General features: G+C 40.9%; 1 protein-coding gene across 1 annotated transcript in view; it reads left to right on the top strand.

The window, feature by feature from the left end:
- The window catches only part of FBN1 (fibrillin 1), a 228,619-nt gene that overhangs the window by 184,182 nt on the left and 20,557 nt on the right, over positions 1-23,880 (top strand). The window contains exons 43-54 of the mRNA XM_021693975.2: positions 1,936-2,061; positions 4,938-5,060; positions 8,734-8,859; positions 10,862-10,978; positions 11,815-11,943; positions 12,604-12,723; positions 15,107-15,232; positions 19,021-19,170; positions 19,551-19,616; positions 20,116-20,232; positions 21,920-22,039; positions 23,555-23,677. Coding sequence (XP_021549650.1) covers positions 1,936-2,061; positions 4,938-5,060; positions 8,734-8,859; positions 10,862-10,978; positions 11,815-11,943; positions 12,604-12,723; positions 15,107-15,232; positions 19,021-19,170; positions 19,551-19,616; positions 20,116-20,232; positions 21,920-22,039; positions 23,555-23,677 — 1,443 coding nt within the window. The remainder of the gene's footprint in view (positions 1-1,935; positions 2,062-4,937; positions 5,061-8,733; positions 8,860-10,861; positions 10,979-11,814; positions 11,944-12,603; positions 12,724-15,106; positions 15,233-19,020; positions 19,171-19,550; positions 19,617-20,115; positions 20,233-21,919; positions 22,040-23,554; positions 23,678-23,880) is intronic.

The following is a 23,880-nucleotide window of genomic DNA, read 5'->3' as shown; positions in this document are numbered from 1 at the left end:
TATAAACTTCTCCAAGTTGAAGTTCAAATGAAATCCAGACAGGAAAAGAAAATACAGTTTTTAATATATCCTTTTGCTATTTCATGCCCAACAATGGCTAGAAATTTGACCCAGTCTGTTATTGTTAAACTTGATAATACATCACTTAAATTTAAAATAAATGAATGTGAATATAATGTTTCATGTTTGAACTAAAAGAATGTCATCTGAATTTTTGTTTGTTTGTTTGCTGATAGCACACAGTTGTGATGTTACTTTGCATAACCTTTTAAGAACGTGAATGACAAATGTGTGAAAAATCCAAAAACATAATCACCTGTATTCAAAATAAGAATATACACTAAGCTGTTTTTTCTATTAAAGAGATCAGTTTGCCTTCAAACAAAATCAAACCCTTCAGAAAAGGGTCTAAAATAAGCCTGTGGTCTGTCAAATTTCTCCTTCAAAGCAGGCTGGCTTTAGAGTATGATTATTCTGGAACGTGATAGCTGTTGTAGGCTCCACGTACAATGTGGCCGTCTTCTGATGACTCAGGCAAACAGACATCCTTGCAGAGGCTCCTGACTATAATATGTCAATGGAACTACCTCAACAGCCTGGTAACAGATACCTGGTGGATTGGGAAGACCGGGGCTTTACATCCCCTCCCAGCTTCTGAAGTGTTTTGCACAACTCCAGCAAGGGGTGGGGGGGGGGCGGTCCTCCAGGATAACAAGTAATTCAATTATGGTTTTGTGAAACTGTGATGTGGAGAAGCCTGAGGGAGGCAGGATAGCCTGTTAGCAGATTCCTGGTACCAGATCCTGACTCTGCCTCTTCTTAGCTGTGTGATCTCTGGCAAGTTCCATCCGCTGGCTTGGCCCCAGTTCCATCATCTGCCCAGTGATGGTAGTAGTTACAGTACCTGGAGACCATCTCTTAGAGTGGTTGTGATGATTCAGTGAGTAAATCCAGGGTGAATGCTGAGAAATAGGCCAGATATACAGCAAGTGAGACCCTGTTAACACTCCTACTACTATAATCCTCGAAGACACTGAGTGGCTGGGAGCTGAGAGCAGGTCAGACAGAGTGGACCACCACGCCCGTGAGGAGGTGAGACCTGCCCACAAGTCCTTCTCATCAGTGGGCCAGCCCTGCTTTAAAAGCCGCCTGTGTTCTGGCTCTGCTGTCATTCCTGCTTTGGTCTGGTTTTAGTGCTCACCAACCCACCTTCCAGATACTGGTTCTTAATTTACCACATTTTAATGGACTCCAGTAGCATGCTAGGGACCGGTAAAACCGTGGTGTCACAGCCAGCCCCAGCCCCTGGCCTTCGGAAGCCACAATCTGTGGCAACAGAACAGTCCTTCCTCAGTGCTGGCCCCCACAGTCACCATGGGCCCAGCTTACACTCTCAGACCTAACTTACCCACTTCTCAAAGCCACGTAGAGGAGGAAGGGAGTGTTGAAGGGGAATTTGAAAGATCCAAGTCGTCTATGACCATGGGCTCCTCTGTGCTTCACCAGCTCTCCTTTCCCATGCTAGCCAAACCCCACCGCACACTTTGGGCAGAGAGGCCACTTATTCTCAAAGGTCCCTTTATTCTACTCATCTGGTACATAGTGCCCAGTGGGTACCAAGATGGCCCCTACCTGGACAAAGCTTATGTTCTGAAACAAAACCAAAAAGACAGACACTACATCCAGGTACTAAATCCTGACAGAGTGTCTGAAAAGCAGTTTATTATTTTGATTTGATATTGATTGACATCCCCCATTTCCATCACCACCACCTTAACACCCCCCTCCCCACCCAAACACCCATGCACTTTCTCTGTTTTGGTTTTGGACCTTATGTAAACACTGAGTTAGAAGCTGCTGGTTTTCAGCGCCCATTTACCCTGCACAGAGATCATGCACCATGCCATCACTCATGTGGGGCTGCTCTGCTTCCAGATATTGACGAATGCCGGGAGATCCCAGGGGTCTGTGAAAATGGAGTGTGTATCAACATGGTTGGCAGCTTCAGATGTGAATGTCCAGTGGGCTTCTTCTATAATGACAAGTTGTTGGTTTGTGAAGGTAAGTGATGTTACTATATCATGTCCAGAAATGAGCCAACTGGCGAGCTACTTGCCCACATAGACTTGGCCAATTTCACAACATTGGAATTTCAGAAATCCATCAAGCTCTAGCAGTAGTGTAGGGCACCATGCGGAACATCATTTTTTCATGCAAAAAATTCCCTAACTCCCAGTGGAAAAAGCAGGACGAACATTCCCCAGCCCTGCCCAACCCCCCTCCCCGACACACAATGTATTAGATTTCCCAGCTGATATAAGAAAGCCTTGAGTTCCTGGGTGTGTCACACAGATTGCTTTTGTTTCACACTGCTTGAAAGTGAGCATGGGTGGTGGGCGGTCATCTTTACTTGAATCTCAAAATTAGTGCTCTCTTCCACTCGGAGCCTGTGCTACTCCCAAGTGAAAACAAGGTTAATGCAAATATTCCAAATGCATGAGAGAATTCCAAATGGCAAGAACAGCAAATTCGATTTTATATGAAGAATGTTGGCCTGTGTGCAAGTGGTCCTTTTTTCATTTTCAAATTACCTCCCCTTGCCATGTGGATGTACTGTGATTCTGTGCATTCCTCACAGCACTTCATATTTTTCCTACATCTGGGGAAGATAGTGTACTTTTACATTTTAGTAAAAGGGACATTACTGGTTATTAAATATACCATGTGCCCTCGGATAGCTGGAATAATTGTCTATTTAATACTTAAACTTTGGGCCTCTTGCAGAGTTTTTGTTCATGTCAGAGAGGGTTATTACCCCTTACAGCATGTGTTAGAGCACATATGTCAACATTTTAATGTTAAAAAACCTTTTTTTTTTTCCCCTAAACTAGGGACAAACTCACAGCCCATGAGTAAAGTTATGGTCCTCAGCACATGCTTGTTAAATTCTCCAGCCTCACCAGGCTTTCAGTTACTGTGGCCAAGTGGGTGCAAGTCCCTGATTCTGCCTGCTGTGGTTGGTGGGGGCAGGGAATGAGGTGAGAGCCATTTAGAGCCTTCCTCAGGAGATAGTCATCTCAGGCCTTTGCCCTGGCCCCTGTGCTTTGGAAGGCCATCAAGGATCAGGTGTCTGGAGAGGAAGCAGGAGAGGAAGCATGATGCAGCAGAAAAGAAAGGAGCCCACAGCAGATGAGCAGATAATCTAACATTGGCTGTCTTCCTCATAGCCAGTCTTCCCTCTTTCATACCTGCCTAGGATGCCTGCCCCCTTCCTGGGGCCTCTTTTGTTCTCTTCCATTTAGAGATCCCAAACCTATAGGCATGGCTCCCCATGACTGCCAAATCAACCTAGCCCTTGCTATCCACCTGAGATTGAAAACCCTCAGTTGTACCAACATAAGGCACTTTGCTGTCGAGGTAACAGTCAGTGGATATTGAGATTACAAAGCATTCCAGCTTTTGGGTTCCATTTCACAGGATATACGTCAACAGGGTGAATGTTTCATCCAGGGTCAACCACTTCCCAGCACACTCTTAGCTCTCAGAATCAGAAAACAAAGGTCGATTTCATACACACCTCAGTAACACTGAAATTAGAATGGATTCCAGAAGGGAGTTAGGGAACATCCATGCATCCATTCTCCCCAACTATGCATATAATCCCAAGCAAGTCATCTGATGCTCCATAGAAATGCTTGTCTGTGATACCATTTGGCTTCTCCACAGACTGGCTACCTCTATGTTTCTGTATACTCATAAGACCAGGGCAGACCTGCTCAGTGAGGTGGTGCTGGTCTTGGGTCCACTGTAACCCAAGGCAGGCATACTTCTACTGTTGCCCAGAGAGGCACACCCCACCCCACATTAGCCAGAACCCCCCCACTGACGAACAGTCGTCCTGAGGTTTCCCGCCACAAAAGCATACACCTGTGAGGCATCAGTTGCTGTATTTGCCGCCCCCTTGTGGGAACTTCTTTGGCTGAGCCCACTTTGTAAAACCCCAGTACTGGTGGTAAGAGCCGGCTTCCGCCTGTGTTCTAGGCTATTCTGTTTCCTAACTTAGCCCGGGTTAGATAGTTTCATAGGAGCAGGGGCAGGAAACATGTATTGTGCCCCTGGCATAGCCTGGACTATGCAGTAACTTTCACAATGCCATGAATTTGAACTACCTTAGCTACCTGGTTGAAAAGAAAAGAAAAGAAAAGAAAAGAAAAGAAAAGAAAGGCAAATAACCCCCTGAGTATAGTCAAAGCTCTGAAGCACACAATGCCCATTTATTCTTTTCTTTGATAGTGAGAGTTGGATTGTTCTCAGTAGTTTTATGTGCGGCCCCTCGTATTAAGTTTCCTCGATTTGACTGCCATGTGGCAGTAATTTAAGCAGGAGCCTTTACAGCCCTGTAGTTCAACACACTGCCTGTGGATCAGCAGCACCAGCATCACTTGCAGGCTTATTGGAAATGTAGCATCTCAAGCCATTCCCCAGACACACTGAATCAGAATCCGCCTTTCAGCAAGATCCCAAGTGACTCGTATGTGCACGAAATCTTGAGATGCCTTGCTTACAGAACCTAGAACCTTCTGGACGAAAGTGACCTGATAGAATCATAAACCTGGGGTCTTTGAGCAAAATGTGATATTTCCTAGGATATTTAGTCTAGACCATGCTAAGTCCTGATCCTAGCAGCTGAGTTTCATGACTTTTTTTTTTTAGACATAGCATTATTAGAGTCCATATGTGGTCATAAACCAAGAACTCACATTTATGAAAAATATTAGCAAAGCAGGAAAACTAGAAAATAAGTCTCTAGTGTTCCCTTGTCTGTTCAATAGAACTGATCAAAATAAGAAAAGTAGAAATCCGTTTTCTGTGAGAGGCTTCGTCACCTTGACCCCCCATTCTGTTCTCCTCCTAATGACATTCTCTTCTGCTTGGAGATATCGACGAGTGTCAGAACGGCCCTGTGTGCCAGCGCAATGCCGAGTGCATCAACACGGCGGGCAGCTTCCGCTGTGACTGCAAGCCCGGCTACCGCTTCACCTCCACCGGCCAGTGCAATGGTGAGTGGCCCCCTGCCGGCTGCCTGGGCCCGCCAATGGCCGGGCTTCATCCTGCTTCCCGTACCTGGCTATTTTTGAGAAGGTCAGGTTGAAGAGTACGTGAGTTATGGTTTGGACTGCTGAGTTCTAGTAGCTAGACTAGCAAAAAGAAAATTGTTGAAATGTCTAAACACAGAGGCAATGTTTTTAAAACAAGAAATATATCCTGTGCCTACATAGATTTCATATTTGCCAATCTCCTGCCCTGCTGCAAACACCCCTTCCCACAAATACACACACACACACACACACACACACACACGTGCACACACACACACAGTCCCCTGACCAGTATTCAGGGCCAAATACTGTTTTATTTCCTTTTACATAATTCCCCTTAAGGCAGGAAGTTGTCACCTTTCCAGCCTCACACCCCAATTCTAGACAGTGAACCTCTCCTGAGCAAGAGTAACCTGCATAAACTAAGCAAAAAGGACCAACAGCACCACTTTTGCTCCTAAACATCTAACAGAACTGAGGGCAGCAAACATTAACAGCCTTTTATTAGCTATAAGTCACCTACAGTAAAATGAGAAACTTTCCCCTAGAGGATAGATTATTTCATTGTTCACTTTTGTCATGGATGTGGTAGAAATAAGAGGGATGAGTTAGCTCAAATGGATGGTAAAGTTTTAAGTATCTGATGGCATCTTCTAGCCAGTGCACCAAAATTAAAACACCGGTGTTTCAGCCCAGAAACAAAATTACACCTCCGAATGATTTTCATGTGAGTTTTTGAGTAATTATAAATCATTGTATATTTAGCATGGCGGGCAGGAAGAATGTGTTATTTTGCTATGGTTCATTTCCCAAGGAGTTTCCTGGATATTTTATGCATTTGTGAATGAAACAACACAAGGGAACGTGGTCAGATTTTCCTTGGATTTCCTTGCCTACCAGTGATTAAGTGGTAGGAAGTGTACTGTTCTCTGTAGGGTATTTTGCATTGTTTTATTAGACCTTGGTGGGAAGAGGGTGTAATAGCAGAACAAAAACTCACTTTGAGAATCAAGGCTTGTTTTGTTGGGTTTAAAGGAACATGTGCAAGTGTTTAGCATTTTGTCAACAAAGCAGTTGTTATCCATGTATTAAAAAAACAGGACAGGAAAAGTGGGGACGTCTCTGATATGAGTCACAATACCCTAGTGTAACTTGGCATTTATACCACTTCCCTGCATTTTGCTCTTAATTTATATTTCTTTGAAACTGGAAAGGATAATTCCAATCAAAATAAGGAATTACTGATAATACAGAACGTGTCATTTCATACCATTTCACACTCAGGTGAGAAGTGGGATGAGCTATTTATACATCAAGACAACACGTCCAACTAGGGCCTGTTGAAGCTTAAGCCCTGCCATATTTTCTTGTAGAACATCAGCACAAATAAAACTCATCCAGCACTAACCAGGGATAAGTACTGTGAGTGAGTGAGTGTTGTTTGTAGCCAAACTCACTTTCCCTCATTCATTGGAATCCTCGGAAGAAAGGGAATGTACTTGAGTTTTGCAATTATTCAGCCTCTAGGGCAGAGGACTTCACTCTGGAATTATCTTCATTTATGTCTTTTAAAATATGTTAAAATGTCTTCAAATGCTATCCTATGCATGACATTTTTTCAAGCACACTGCAAAAATACCCCTCTTGCCCTGTGTTTAAGATGAAAAGAACCAAAATTTCCTTTCCATCATTAGATTTTTATTTGAATTCATAAGTACATCATTTCAAACCCCAGATCACAGCTGGCCATATTACCCACATTGTTGAGAGAAGGAGTAGGTATCTAAATCCAGGAGGTTAGTCCGACTTGAGGAGCTGTATATTTAGAGCAAATGTAGCCCCCTTCTGAAATGTCCTGCCCAGCTAAAGGCAAGAGACATGTCCTTCCCTGCCACTTCCTCATGATCTCTGTCTGCTGTGTTTTTTTCCCCCCGAAACCGTGTTTAAACCTCCTATCTCTGCCTCAGACATCATTTCCTGGGAGCTCAAACCCTGGTGCTTGTAGAAACCTAGTTTTCTGGTCTCCAGACAAAGTGAACTTCACAATTAAGTTCTCTAAAATTGTAACTTTCTATTTTACCATTAGAACCTCTAAGTGCTCCATGTTTCCTTTTCTTAAAACCAACATGAAATGGCACTGTGGGAAAGAAAATTCCTAATTAGAATTTTCCTAATTCCTTCTCTAAGAAGATCCTTAGTGCACTCTGTTTCCCGTGGGCCCCAGGGAGAAGACAGACCTAGTCCCTTGCATACTTGGAGATCCAGTACTCCCTGAGGGCACCCAAGGTTCGGTCCAACTCTGGTAGGCTCTGAGACACCCTTCCTCAAAATCAGCTCCTTTTATAGAGCTTAGCAATGGAACTAAATTTCTTCTGCCTATCCAGTTTGCTCATTTTAAATCCATTTTCTCCAATGGGAATGATCATAATTTGTTAGGTTAACAAGCACTTCTAGATAGCTCCTAAGCTGCTGTATCCCAATTTCTCCATTAAGGTGATATATTCAAGCTCACTTGAGACTTTTCAATTGTATGGTGATTCATCAAGTCTAATGTTCTGTATATTGGAAGGAGGTAGTCATAAAAATGGCAGCCTGAGCACATGAAATAGAGGGCAGATCTCTTTGGGCATGAGCACAACTGCTTTGGGCACAAAAAGTGCCCATTCCCAGTTGCTGTTTGCTCAGTAGACAAGTCAACAGCAAGTTTGGATGATTCAGACGGAAGCAGGGTAATTGCTGTGCTTTACAGAATCTACACTCAAGTTGGCATTCTGCTGTTGGCTCTCTTTTATGACAGTTGGAAAACCAGGATGATACAGTGCTCTTCGGATGACACATGTCCTAAGCGTAGAGTCTTGAGAGCTTTAAAAAATTAAATTAGAGGCATTAAGTAGGCATGTGGTTATACCATTCATAGATTCACCTAATAAATTCTTCCCCTCAGATCATCAGATTTCAGGAGAGCAACAAAGATTCAGTTGATGATAAATATAATTTAGAGCCTAAAGACTGGCAGAGGCAAGATGACAGGGCTTTCCTCTGAATGAATATGAATAAAAAGAAACATCATTAGGATTGTCAAGGGCTAAAAGGAGCCATGTGTACACATGAAGATGGAACAAAAAGTTGTAGGAGTAAGACAAAACAATGAAGTGAAACTTGAACAAGGGACAGTGTGGGCTGTCCATCAGGAAAACCTACCTTAGCAATGGGATTTGTTTGACACTGATACAAATTTCCAAAGGAAGCCACGAAGGGTCCATGACTTGAGGCAGCAGAACTTGACTAGACAAAATACTTAACTCATTCCACAGTCTGTGATATTGCTGAGGCACATAATCAAACGGATTATCTCCCAGTTTGGATTCTTCTTCCCCATTCTAAATTTTCTCACCTTTCAGAACATTTTTCCCATCCCTTCATGAATTATTAACATACTCTGAATGTGCCCAGTAAATGAGAGTAAGTTTTAACTAATTTTGAGGTAAAAATAAATATAATGCCAGTGTCTGTTCTACTGGCTTGGTTTAGAGCTAGGATCAATCCTGAGCATGATACCTAGAAGTAAGTTATGTAATGCAATTTTGTCTCCTAAACTCTACCTAAGATACTTAACGATACTTTTTATCCACAGATCGCAATGAATGTCAAGAAATCCCCAATATTTGCAGCCATGGACAGTGTATTGACACAGTTGGAAGTTTTTATTGCCTTTGCCACACTGGTTTTAAAACAAATGCTGATCAAACCATGTGTCTGGGTGAGTGTGTGATTATCGTTTTATTTTTAATTGATAGCCTGTTGAAAAATTCATTTGCATCTGAATACATAGAAAAGTTAATACTAAGCCTCCAGTATTAGTTTTGCTGTTTGTAAAATAAAAACACAAGCAGGCCTGTAGCATTAACATCCTTTGGTATTTAATCTTTGGCAATCTGAACATAATAAACCTCTTCCTTGATACTCATTTGGCTGCGAGGTCAGAAAAACTTCTGACTAAGGGAAAAACTGAGAAAAATATTAAGACAAAAAGTATTTTTTATTAATGTTAATAGCCTATTATTTTATGAAATCTGTGTGGGTTTGCCTTACTGGAATAGAGTGCAGCTTTTGAGTGTTTGAATATGAGCATTTTTTGAGAAGCGTCTATAGTTTGTACCAGATCCTCAAAGGCAAACTTACAGATCCCACAAAGGCAAAACAAAACAAAACAAAACACATTGTTTCTATGGGAAGAGAGCTCAAGATTTTAAATCTCTTCCCCCTTGCTTTCAGTACTAAATCAGGATGCTGATTGAGAATAAATTCCAAATATTAATCAATCATGTTCTCTCTTTTCCTCCTTCCTTTTTCTACTTTCAAGCACCATCCATTAAGTTTTCTGGGCACTCCCTGAACATGATTCAGTTTCACAGCTGGAAAAAAGAAGAATCAATAGAATCTTATGTTTTAACAGCTTAGCTTTCGCTGTAATTGGGTTCACCCATTAGGGCACCTTCTTATCAAGTTTTGTCTTCTTCAGAACAGATAACTGGTTTTAAATTAAAGGAGTATCATGAGCCCTGCTTGTTCCTGGGAAGCTTACCCTGGCAGAGCAGTGGCACCCTGCACTAACAGTCTTTTTTCCTCTTCCATCTTGATTGTCTGGAACCCTCTACCAAGGAGCCTGCCCTACAGAAGAATTTCACTAGCTTGGCTAAAAACGAATCAGACAGCAGCTGTTGATTGCTGGTAGCGTGACTCATCCGAGTGCAGTCCTGCAGCCATAGACACACACACATCGGATTACTTTGGGGTCAGCAAGAGCTTTCTGGTTTAGGATCACAGATAACTTGTCTTCATGTCCCAAGTTTGAAAGGAAAGGAAATCCTAACTCTGAACACTGCATTTGGCTAACCTGAGGTGTTGTCTTCCACTCCCAGAATCTCCCTGCCTGTGCCCTCGCCCTCCTCGTTCTGCCTCACTCCCTCCCGCGAACCAGCAGGATCAACTTTCTTTCATTTTAATTTTTTATTTCCTCCTTGATATAATGTACACCTGCTGTATAAGAAAGTTGCAAGTTGCTGTGGTGCAGTGCAAAGACAAAAAAGATGCCAAAATAGCTTTATAAAATAGTCAAAGAGAAAAGTCATAGACCAATAAAAAGACAAATAATAATGCACGGGTGTATCAGGAGAGCCCCATTAAGTGCCATCACTTTGGCATAGTTTGGAAGGGTGAGATAAGTCACCAGTAGTGGGACTAGTCATGGGCTTTTACGGGTGGACTGGGAAGAAGGAAGGGATGTCGAAAATATCAGGTGAGTTAGAAACCTGATTTATTTTGTTGCTGATGTCTGGGTAATATTAGGTGACTCACTGCTTTTTGGTAAATTGGAGTGAGAATCTTAAAGGCTGAAGTTTGCCAAAGGTGGCAGCAAATCAAGACCCAGATGCGCACAGAATTTTCCATTTCCAAGTGAAAATATTTGAGAAAAGTGGCAAGGGTGGAGAATTCTAGAAGTCAATAGAGTAAAATAATTCTTGTCCAGTTCTCATGTCCTTAGCTTGCCTCCTTCCACATGCCAACCAAGGAAATGGTTTATTCCCAGGGTTTAGATCCTCGGCTCGTGCTGATGGCTCACGGGGAGCTGCCACTGATCAAGATGTTCTTAGCCTGCACCTGACGCATCGTGAACCCCACAATGCCCTTAACCCCCAGGTAGCCACTCACCTCTTCCTCTGTTAACGGCCATGCTTCTCTGTGCCTGTTGTTCCTACTAGACATAAATGAGTGTGAGCGAGACGCCTGTGGGAATGGAACTTGCCGCAACACCATCGGGTCCTTCAACTGCCGCTGCAACCACGGCTTCATCCTTTCCCACAACAACGACTGCATAGGTACGTCTGCAAACCGGCGGGCGCCGGAGGAAGGCCGCTTCCTGTGCGCTCTGTGCAATTAGCAGCCTCTCCGGGGTGCCAGCCGGTTTTCTTAAATACATGCCCTCTAATGCATAACACTTAGTTAAAGGAGTTGTCAAATATAATGTCCTAAGTAAATGTCAAATAGACTAACTACAGCCATGACTTTTACTAAAATGCCTCATTAGCAGCTATAATTTTTATATGTACCGTGCTGTGAATTCAATACATTTTTAAATAAATTGAAACAGTGACATCTTAAAACATACAAAAGTGATTTTTTGTATAGAAATTTCATAATTCAGGAATTATGTGGACCTACTTGTCTCAATGTTTCACTAGACCCTTGCTTGAAAGAAGTCAATTATTGAATCTATAAAATCCTCCCTATAAAACCTGGTATGTTATTTATAAGTGAGATTAATGATCCAAATTGTATATCATGCTAGAGGCTAATTGTATATACTTCTAATTACAAGAATACTTAATACCCTCAGCTGTACTGTGTATTAGGAATTCAGTTTTAGCTTTTAAAAATGAAGCATAAAGGAAGACCAAAGTGAAACTCATATAAAGTTCTAATATAAATTATCAATCTCTAATTAATAGAATAGTGTAATCTTGTTAGGTTTTGATAGGCGAGGAAAGCCAGGTGTATTGTTAGAAACTAGATCTTTATGGGAATTTTTAATGCTTGGCTGTGCCAGCAAAGTCCACTGAAACTTAGAAGAAGTATTTCTCCCTTTAAAGGTTTTGATCATTGCTGGAATTATGACATTTTCTTTGGAATATATCAAAGGATATTTTTTTGGCAGATGTTGATGAATGTGCAACTGGCAATGGGAACCTTTGCAGAAATGGCCAGTGCATCAACACAGTGGGGTCCTTCCAGTGTCGATGCAATGAGGGCTATGAGGTGGCTCCAGATGGCAGGACCTGTGTGGGTAAGCGTGGCCTCATTAGCAGCTGTAATTTTTATATGTACCCTCCATGTACCATCCGAAGAATGCTCCCAGAGATGAAAGGATCCTGCAGGCCCTATCACCATGCTTCCTTCAGAAGCCTCGAGGGAAAAAAATCCGAGGAGAATTACACTAGTCCTACCTGTGGACTGTGTGTGTGTGTGCGTGTGTGTGTGTGTGTGTGTGTGTGAGAGAGAGAGAGAGGGGGGACACATTTCTCTGTTATGTTTTTAAATTAAGTTATTGCATTTGCAGGAATAGTTAAACTGTTAAATTTAACAGAAACTTAAATTGTCCCATAAGCAATTGTGATTTGCTTTCTTATATTTTTTTTCTTTAAAATAGCTTTGTGGGAAGCTCTTATACAGTCTTTGGGTGCACTCAAAAATCTGCATTCCCACTGACTTTTCACATGCTGCACTTTTCTGGAAATACTTAATTTGTGACAGGTCACATAAAACATGGTTGGTCTACTGCACACTTCTGAAAGCTGATAGAGCTTCTTTTTATTGAGTCGTTAATTTTTCTCCATGGTAGTTTTATGTATTTCTTTGATTTGACTCCAGTTCCTTGAAATTTTAATTGCTTGATGGAAATCATGCCAATGGGAACCTCTTCTTTCTTTTTCCCTTTTCTTTGCAGATATCAACGAATGTCTTCTAGAACCTGGAAAATGTGCACCAGGCACCTGTCAAAACTTGGACGGGTCCTACAGATGCATTTGTCCCCCTGGATACAGTCTACAGAATGACAAGTGTGAAGGTAAGAGTGGGAGAACTGTCAGTGTTCGTTACTGCATTGGCATTCTCCAAGTCAGTTCTTATGATGGTGTGCTGGTGTTTTCTTATCGGAAACAAATCCAAGAGCAGAGGGTCTGACTTATGTTCTCGCACTCAGATGATGAGACAAGAACATCCAGTTCTCACGCTAATATCTGCTGACACTGTTTTGCTCTGTGCATATGGGTGGTCATATGGCCCTGACTCTTTTCCAGTGTGCTTTTATGCAACTTGTAAAAAATCCTGGATTACATATTTTTAAGTGCCAATAGGTTGCAACCACAAATAGCTTCCTGATTCCAGCTAAAATCTTTAAGTGACACCACATTCAAGGTTCGACGAATGTGGCTGTATAATTTGTCTATGTTGTTTTGACCCATAGAGCAGTGAAAATGTGTTACTACAAATAAATTCTCAGCAAATTTCATAGTACTGCGTTCCTCAATACATATGTCATTGAACTAAATGAAGGACATTAATTGCCAGAACTTCATAAATAACTAGGCTGAAAGGATTTTTAAGAAGTCACCTAGTCCATGCTCCCACGTTTAAATAGGTCTGTATCTAATCCATAATGAGTAAGAATTTTCTCCACTTTTAATACCATGGGGAAATTTTATTATATATCCAATTTAAATCATAGTCAAGTGATAATATTCTAAATGGAAACAGTTTATCAAAATTAGGCCTACGTGCAAATTATTGTAAGTGTTATTTTACTTTTACTAAAGATCAGCCTTATTTACTCCATGAGTAATGCAGAATTCCCCTAAGATGAACAGAATGGAAATGTATAGACAGAAAAATGACTTCCCGAATACTGAATAATGTGCCCATTCCGCCATCCTTGTCCCTATCCTTATGAAGTCATCACCTATAGGTTAATTTCTACCATAAGAGAAACAATCCTAACGACAATGACAAAAACAACAATGAAAAGAAATACTTGAGCATTTTTATGAAAGTTGGCCTTTCTCTTAAGAAAAGTTTGGATGTGGGAGAGGAGGGCACATGGGAATGGAGTCATTCAGTCATCAGCAGCAGCTCAGGTGCGTTAATACACCACAAGCAACATGATGCAATTATAAAGGCACTGTAATAACATAAGAGTGATGAAGAGACTGGTTTTGCCCTAAACAGGAAGATAATCACTTTGAGTTGCACATACCTATTGTGTGGTATTTACAATATTGTCAAGATAATGGAATTAATTTCCTAACTTCCTCTTAGTTGAACCTTGTTGGAGGGAACTCATAATACGAATACATCTTGATGTAGGTAGAACTCTTTGCACAAATGCAAAAATAAAGAGCCCCATGATATAAGAGATACATGTTTTGTTGGGGGAAAAAAGGTATTTCCATAAAAATAACATGGCTCAGAATCAAGACTTACCTCTTTTTTACTACAAATTCCTGCTGAAAATCAGAGGAAAAGATAGATAAGTCTGTTGGAAAGAGTGCCATACTTTTCCCATACATAGGGTGATCATGTATTTATTGATCAAACCAAGACAGTGTTAAGGAGGACGCTATTAATAATAAGGCCGGGACAATAAGCATAAGCTAGGACACTCCTAGGAAAACTAGGGCATATGGTTACCCAAGCCATTCAAACTTCAGCGTAGACCATCTTTAATCAGCCCTTCCTAGGGTTAATGTATATTAATATGCTAAAGGAAACATCACAATTATAAGTGTATCAAATTCCTATTATCTATATGATGAAAGAAAAACTAGCTTCTACAAGAAAGACATTTTTGTGTCTTGAGAAAAACTAACCTGCAAATGAGAGTTAGGAAGGAACCCCATCTTCTGTGATATCTTTAGTTTACACTGCACAAGATTATTTTCATAGGTGTTATTATTCTTGTAAAATTCATAGTTTTAGGGCTATAGCACAGGGTGTTGGGGAAAGCACTGCGGATGGATGGAGGGGAATAAATTTTTGTTTCAAAGACCTGGATCTCTTACTAACTTATTGTCAACACAATTAAAATTTCAAGCTTCTGCTTCCTATGCAGTGGTGAAGTCAGACCCTGGAGTTTCTTGTTTCTTTCCTAGCTTAGGGTGGTAGAAAATTACCTTTTCTAATTAGCCAGGCACCTGAGTCTAGGTAAGAGATGTTTCTCATTGTATCCCTTAGAAGGCACTTGCAGATTCCCTTTTTACAACAAGAATTTTCAAGATTACTTTTTAAAAAGATATCAGAGCTTAGAAGTCCACTGACAGCATAATGATCCAGGAAAAATCTTCATTATTGGGAGGGTTTTGAAACTCAGTTGCACTCTGTACTTCCACACTTTGCATTCAGTATTTGATGGTGTCTCCATTGTGTTTTGATTTTGACACATGTAATTCTTTTAGATATTGATGAGTGTGTGGAAGAGCCAGAAATCTGTGCCTTGGGCACATGCAGTAACACTGAAGGCAGCTTCAAATGTCTGTGTCCGGATGGGTTCTCCTTGTCCTCCACTGGGAGAAGGTGCCAAGGTAACTGCCTTTGAAGGCTTTAGACTTTCATTACTCTGTGTTTATTTGTTGTGGTTTCATTTTCTTAAACATGGCAAAGCTTTGATTCTTTGTGAAAGAGAAGATGGAGAGTTTTCATTCACCCAGACATCTAATGATTACCATATGTCAGAAAGTTCATTTTCACTTTTAAGGTTGAAAACTCATCCATCAAGTTCTGGTTGCTTGTATAACAACTGCCCTGGCACTTAAACCTATCTCTCCCCCTAAGAACACAGATGCTGATAGGTCAGTCAGTGCGGGATCAGCCATGAGCCACTGACTACTGCAAAGCCTGGGGACAGTTCAGCTCCATGGTCTCTGCCTCTGAAGAAGTAACTCGGTACAAATGTGGGCCAAAATCTAGACTCTCTGTCAGAAAAAGACAGATTAATCCATATGCTTCCAGGATATGACAAATTTTCTAAGAAAACAGAAAAATAAATTTGAACTGACCTGGACTCTTGCTGGGACATAGTCTGTTTTCAGGACTAATACTTGTGAACTTAAAAAAAAAAAAAAAAAGCCTGAACTTAAGCCTAACACAATATATTATATCCCAGAAAACTGTTTAGATTTTAGTAAACAATGCAATGGTGTGTGTCTATCCATTTATACATACTAGCTTAATGAATTTGGAACAAAAAACCCCACACAGACACACATATTTCTCCCCTCTACCTCTGTGTTCTGTTGTTTGTCATTTTCTTGTTCAGGTTTTTTTTTCTTGGTTATTTTGTTTTGGTTTGGTTTGGTACTGTATTACTAAATAAAAGGCAATGGATATCATTTCAGATTCCAAAAATTGGGTTTGGGGTCTCAGATCTGCCATCTGTAGCCTAGGGTAAATCATTGGATCCTTTGGAAGTTCAATTTCCTCATTTTAAACAACTGTAATAATACCTGCCCAACCAATCATATTGAATAGGTAAAAAGCTTTGTTGGTTTCTGAGTTGTTCATAGACTCTTGTTATTCTATTGATTAACTTTTTGCCTTCCTTTCAACTGGTCCTTTTGTTACTCAATATTTAGAAGTGTGAAGGGGGAGTTGAGAATTCTCTGCTTGGTCTGATCTCATAGGTTGCTGTCAGAAGCCCACGTGGATTTCAGGCTTGTGGGTGGGGTGATAACTTGATTCAAGCAGATACTCTGTTATGGTACAGACCAAGCCAGATAAATTCTAAGTCCTACTCCCTTGTTTTTGTGTGCCTTTGGCTTGGCCCAGGTTTGGAAAGAAAGCAGTGAGAAACCAGGTGTGAATCTGCCGATGTGGCAGACCAGAGGAAACTCATAGGCTATTAATTCAATTTGCACTGGCCTGTCACAGAGCAAGCTAACGCTGCAGGAAGAATCAGCCCAGCTGTGAGCAGCCTTGCCACATGCTCAGCTCCAAGAGGCAGAGCCAGAATTGAGGAATGCAAACAGGGAAAGTGACTTTTGTAGTTCTGATGAAATTTCAAAGGTCATTAAGGGCTCTTTGCAGATGGACTGGTAAACAGGCATCCTAGTGAGTCCTAGTTCAAGTGTGTGGGCAAGCACAGCTCTCTTTCCCATTGCAAGGCACCTTTGATTAATAAACCAAATCTAGAGAATCACCACAGGCAAATGTAAATCTCCCACAGGGCACACATTTTCCTGAAGCCAGGGAATTAAGAGCTGGGTTTTACTTATAAGGTGACAAATTAGGAGTCAGGCTTCTATGCCCATGAAATGAGAAAATTCCATAGAACCACAGATAATGTTTTTGAAGGAACAATTGTGGTAAGACTCAGTTGAACAGATCCGGGTACCTGAAGGCCACAGATATAAATTGGCCACTCCCACTTACAAAGTTCAGTGAAGGGAATTTGTCACTTAGGCTCACTGTAAACTTCATGTGTTTGAGCCTGTGAAATGGCTAGATTTTTTTCTTTTTCAGGAGGCAGGATGGTAGAGTGGTGGTGGGGAGACAAGGCTGCTTTATGGAACAGGGTCGTAAGAGGAAAAGAGAATGTATCTAGATTTAAAAGAAACATTGTAACTGGAAGACAACAGAGACAATTGAATTTTAATATATTTGTTGAGACATTTTTGTGAGTAGTCACTAAATTATACCTTAAGATAGTTATAGATATAAATAATAAACATAGAACATTGTATGTGACAATGAACTTGAAGAATAAAATCAAAGAGTGTCCTTCAAGAAACTATAATCTGTTAAATCTTGAAACTTCTCAGCAGAGCAAATATTTGGATGGCAGACATGCCACAGGATGAGGACTGGCTTTTATTGCACTCGACTTTCAGAAGAGTAGTTTTCTGAAAGGTGCCTGTTAAGTCCTAGCTATCACAGGTGTGGAAGGAGAGTAAAAACTAGCAAGAAAATGTATCTGGAAGAGTTGGTTGAAGAAGGTGAGCAAATTCATTGGGGAAGAAAGCCAACTGAATTTGACTTACTAGAGCCTCGTAAATATGAGTGAGTGAGTGAGTGATTGTTATTTTTACTTTAATTCATGAAAATTTTCCTTCTGTGGTCTTTGACAACTCAGTTATTCTTACGTTGTCTCCTTTGTCATGAAATGAAAGCTCTGAAATTGTCTTACCAGAAATGCATCAGTGGCTGTAATAATATGTCATAATATGCCACCTAAGGTTGAGAAACAGTGACAGGAGAGAGCATACCTGATCATAAAGAAAGAAAGGGGAATTGTACAAAATGGGTATGGAAGCATTTCCTTAAAACCTGCAGATTTTAGCCTCTGTGTATCTAGAGAGGAGTCTGCAAGGCTTTAGATGTCAAATCTGAGGGAAAACACTCCAGGCTTTTGGATGAGCTCATTTTTTTAGAGCCACCCAATTTGCTCTATAAGAATTGGTAGAGTCCATTTCCAAAATTATGTCAAGCAATGTTGGAGAATTTTGTAGCAACTAGATCCCATCTTCCATGTTGTCACCAAAAAATAATTGATATTAAAGAAATACATTCTTTCAAAGAAGGGTTATCCTGCCTCCTATCCACCCATCTCCCTGCCCTCCTTCTGTCTGTTGAGCTAAACAACCTTCTGTATCTTGCGTGTGTGCACACACACATGTATAAAGTCTGCAGAAAGCACCATGTGCATTTTGTAGACAGCATCTACATCAGTAGCTGCTTCAGCAAATGACCATTATTGTTGTTGTATTTTTGCCAGTCCACAAAATTGTCACATCTTTATTTACTCTATGCCTGGAATCAGGGGTTTTATTTTGCTTTCCGGGCTTAGGGGACCCAGAATAAACAACACAGTGTGATAGCAACAGTAAGTACCAGAACTGAGAGGTCTACCTTAACCTAGTACGCTCGCTAAATGCTATCCAAAACACACAAACGCAGCTGTCAATGCAGGGGTCTTGTGAATGATTTCACTTCTGAATGTCTCCACCCTGAAGTCACTGATGATGTCAGTTTTGAGACTGATGCGCTGCCTACTGCGCTAAGGAGGCAGGTTGATGTCAGTTTTGAAATGTGATAGTGTTGGATTTTGTTATTCACATCAGGTTATTTTGGAAAATTCACTGCAATGAGAAATAAAGTGAAAGCTGCATAGATGTATTCATCAGATCTTACTACAGAAGTAACCTATGACTTTAAAGATCTGAGCCCAATTTCTGTCGTAGTCACTTAGGTTACAGTCTTCCTATTGTAATGAAAAGGGAGCACATTTAACAGGATGGATTGTTTCTTATTCAGTATTATACAGTAATGATGCAGTAGGAAAGGATCTAAAGGGTCTCCTGGATTTATGCTGCAGATTTGCGAATGAGCTACTGTTACGCAAAGTTTGAAGGAGGAAAATGTTCATCACCCAAATCCAGAAATCACTCCAAACAGGAATGCTGCTGTGCCTTGAAGGGAGAAGGTTGGGGTGATCCCTGTGAGCTGTGCCCCACTGAACCTGATGGTAGGTCCACCGTCTGCATTTCTCTTTGGGCCCTTCATAGGGCCAACTGGTTATGAAATAAGAAGGGTTGTACATAGGCCCTCAAGAAAGATAAGACAATTTAACTGTAAGTCTACATAAAATATTCATTAAGATTATTTTAACTCAGGAGCTGGGTAGTTATTTTCTTCCGAAATGTGCTATGAATCGGGGCTGCCCAAGTAGTAGGCACACCAGCTCTGGGAACCTTGTTCACTTCCCCTGGTATCGGGGCTTTTCTCGTTCATTGTTTCCCGACATGTGCAGCATGTGGCAATCTGGCCACCACACGATGCGTGGGAAGCAGCCTGTAGCTAATTGCCATTGGTCTGTCTACTAACAAGTGTTCATCTCTACCGCAGAGGCCTTCCGCCAGATCTGTCCCTATGGAAGTGGCATCATTGTGGGGCCTGATGATTCTGCAGTTGGTAAGTGGCCTGTGCTGGATTCCCAGCATTTCTTAATATTCTTAACTCTTCCCTGCCCTTTATCCAGCCATTCTTCCTTTTATTTTTTTTTTAAAGATTTATTTATCTATTTATTTATTTGAGAGAGAGAGAGAGCGCATGAGCAGGGGGAGAGGGAGAGGGAGAGAGAGAATCTCAAGCAGACAGCCTGCTGAGTGCAGAGCCCGACATGGGGCTCGATCCCATGACCCTGAGATCATGACCTGAGCTGAAATCAAGAGTTGAACGCTCAACCACCTGAGCCACCCAGACGCCCCTCCAGCTGTTCTTATTTCTCCATACTCATCTTGTAAAATAAAGCTCTACTTTTCATTTAGATACCAATTATATTATTGTACTGTATGGTAATATTGTAATATTAGATATTTCATTGATTAGATGCTGAAATGATCATAGTTTACCTTTGTGTTTAAAAAACAGCACCTTGTCATTCACTATTTTTTTTTCTCCTTTGCATAAGATATGGACGAGTGCAAAGAACCTGATGTCTGTAAACATGGGCAGTGCATCAATACGGATGGCTCCTACCGCTGCGAGTGTCCCTTCGGCTACATTCTGGAAGGGAATGAATGTGTAGGTGAGTAATAGATCTGTTTCTTCCAGAGGGATTTTCCAAATTAGAAATTAGGCCATAGAGCTTTCATACTAGGAAGCATAAGTACCAGGATTGGGACAGAAGTAAGTTTTGTGCATTCATTCATGCATCATTCATCTGTAGTACTAGTTGAGTACCCCATGTCCCACGCTCTTTGTCTACAACAGTGACCCAAGCCAACATGTTTCTTCCTTGCATGGACCTTACAGTCTATTGGGGAAGACACTGGACACATCTGAAGACATGGTGGAAAAGAAAACATTATCATCTATTTTTTAAATTAAAAAAAAAATTAATGGTCATAATCTTATTCTCTCAATATGTAAAATACAACATTTATCCAGATTTTATTACATTTAGTAATGTGAAAGGCTATCTACATAGTGTAAACTCCTCGTTTTTGCTCTCTTACTAAAATTTCAAAGAATGGCTATGCCTGACCTTTGACCTCTTGATGCCTACTAACACAAAATTGAATCCAAGTATTATGTCTGTTCCTCTAAAATTTCACCCACAGCTATTACCATGAAGTGTAAGCAAATTCCTTAGTCTTTCTAGGCCTTAGAATGTCATATTATACAAATAGACTAACTTATTCCTAATTACCCTGCAGCTCTAAAACTCAATGATAATATGATTTTTATGAACTCAAAAGAGATAAAATATTCTGGACAGTGAAATGCAATTTCATAGCAGAACAAAAGCAAAGTTGTCAATGTTTTCTCTTCGGAATCTTCAGTTAGTGCTCCTGTGTGCATGCTAAATGAGCCTGCTCACCGAAGTCTCTCTACCACAGCCTCTTGCCTTCACTGTTTGACTCAGAACCCAACAGAAGATGTAACCCTGATGATAGTCCATCACTAGTCCATATCCTAGAGAACTAAGATAACAATGTTATTTCTCAAAAATTTCCCTTTCCCAAAGGAAGATACTCTCCCCCCAAGAAATGTGTCAGAAGAACAGTCAGGATTCTAGATGGATGGGTTGGGAGGCATAGTTTTTTTTTTAGACCTCCTCGGTAAGACTTGTTCTCTCTCCACGGTTGTTTACAGAGATCATACCCTAAACATATTTCTTTCTAGCTTTTCTTCTGCCTAATGTAAACCATCTGGTTTCAACAGAATCAACAAAAAAATCTTCTTGAATCTTGATTTTATCCAGTGTATTAATTTTGCTTAACCTCTGGTCTCTCGTTTTGTGTAAGCTTAGTCTTCTATTTTATATCTGGCAAAAATCCATCATGTTTAAGGCTTTTTGGAGAATGATGTAATGTAAGGCCAGACTGGAGATGTATTTCTAGCTTTATGTAAGTGAAAACTTTTGACTTGTGAGAGCAGCCTTGTTTTAACCCTTGGAGCATCTATTCCTGGTCGATTTAGCTCTTTATACATAATACGGGAGGCTGGAGAAGCTCAGGAGAAGAGCACTAGGAGGGCTGGAAGCCCAGATGCTGTCACTGTTAGTGCCACTGCCACTTAGCAGGTCAAATTTCACAGCTATAAATCTGTGGAGATAAGACACGTGCACTCCTTTCTTGTAAAGGCAGAATGAGGATCAAACAAGATGCCACAGATCAAAGTACCCCAATAGAGTGAGAGGTATTATTTGAGCCCAAGCCCATTTTTGTCTTCATTCATCATGTATTGAATACACTCTTGGTCACTTGCAGATACTGATGAATGCTCTGTGGGCAATCCTTGTGGAAATGGAACCTGCAAGAATGTGATTGGAGGTTTTGAATGTACCTGTGAGGAGGGATTTGAGCCTGGTCCAATGATGACTTGTGAAGGTAAGCCTCTTTGCAGAAAAGTTGTGGTTACATGTTCTGGTCATGGAGACAGTAGTTGGCTGATTACAGTTCTTGATACTAAATACCACTTAGGGCGTACAGAATAAAGAACATCTAGGCCTGATGGGCCATACCATTATTCTCCTGGTTCACGGCACAAATCACACTGTATAATATAGAGAGTTCTTTTTGGTGTCTCCCCATTACAAGCATTTAGATACAACTCCCATCTTGTTTGCGACCTTCTTTCTTATTTTCCATTTTTCCCTTCTTTTTCTTTCTTCATCTCCCATGCTCCCTCTCTTTTTCTTTTCTACTCATAGAAACATCTGCACACTGACATAACCACCAACATCCTATAGCTATCTGGGGGCAATCACAGCAAAAGATGTTGTCTATACTCTGTAAGCATCTGCCAGTATGCCTAGTAGGATCAATGTATGGAGAGAAGGGAAGGAAAGGGAGTGTCTAGAACAGTGGGTCCCAAAGGGTGGTCCCTGGATCAGCCACATCAGCATCACCTGGGAACTTGTTAGAAATGCAGACTTTCAGGCCTCATCCCAGACCTCCTGAATCAGAAACTTGAAGAGTGGAGCCTAGCAGCCCTCCGGGTAATTCTGATACACTCTCAAGTCAAGACCACTGGTCACATAAGAGAATGAAGGTGAGGTGAAGGTAGAGGATAAAAGTGGTATGAAAGCGAGCTTTTCATTAGAGATAGGTCCTGTTGATACCCATTGTCCTAGTTGTTGCTGAATCTTTAAAGGCTATCACTAAATATGATCTGGGGTCTCACTGATGTTCTCAGTCAGCATCCCTAGACTTAGAAAGAAACATGATAATCAAGATGGTCTGTTTTAACCTTGCTTTTCCAAAACATATTCTGCTGGTTCCAAACTTATGGAATCTGTAGAAATCTCTTTTATCTATTAATGGTAAAGTCATTCCTATTTAAGGTTAGAACTTGGGCATCAGTGTGAAAACTCTAAAGTGTAAAGTTATTCAGAATACCATTTGCTTAGGCTCAGGAATCACTGTTATTTCACAGGAGCCTCTTTTCTATGGGGAAGGGGATGTGGTTAACAATATTGGTTGGGTCTGCTTCTGTTCTGACTGCAATTGAGTTGACAGTTGTTTTGACTGAATGGGGTAAAACTGATTCCCACACTATATGACTCTAGGGAATGGCAAGTGGTTAGCTTGACTCTTCAAAGCCAGAATTTCAGAAATGCTCCTATATGTAGGGTGGTCTATAATTTCCCATCCATCTAAATAACATTGATAATTATACCAGGACAATAAGCCAGAACTGAGACTGTGCTAGGAGAACCAGGACCCACAATCCCCTTGCCCATACCAACTGTAAAATAACCAACTCATTTTATGCACCAAGCACCAAGACTGCTTGGTGCATCCATGTTGATGGCAATGAAGCATTTCAACTTTTGATAAAAATAGATTTTTTTTTTTGGTTGATGCTCATGATCCATTATTTTCATGCTCCCTCTGTTGCAGATATAAACGAGTGTGCCCAGAATCCTCTGCTTTGTGCTTTCCGGTGTGTAAACACTTATGGGTCATATGAATGCAAATGTCCTGCTGGATATGTTCTGAGAGAAGATAGAAGGATGTGCAAAGGTGAGACATCCGTGTTAAAGGTCATCTAACCTGGGGGGCTCTCACTCTATCTATGATGGGAAATGTCTCTCCAAAGCATCTATCAGTAGAGAAAGGCTGGGAATCAGGGAACTCTGCTATACTCCATGGACAGTATGGGGGTCATCACTGCCCATAGTATGATAATATTAATTAAATTAATTTTTTAAATCCCCATCACTAAG

The sequence above is a fragment of the Neomonachus schauinslandi genome, chromosome 9, assembly GCF_002201575.2.
Source record: "Neomonachus schauinslandi chromosome 9, ASM220157v2, whole genome shotgun sequence".
Classification (NCBI taxonomy): Eukaryota; Metazoa; Chordata; class Mammalia; order Carnivora; family Phocidae; genus Neomonachus; species Neomonachus schauinslandi.
Note: the sequence above shows the minus strand (reverse complement) of the source record. Positions and strands in the feature narration are given on the sequence as shown.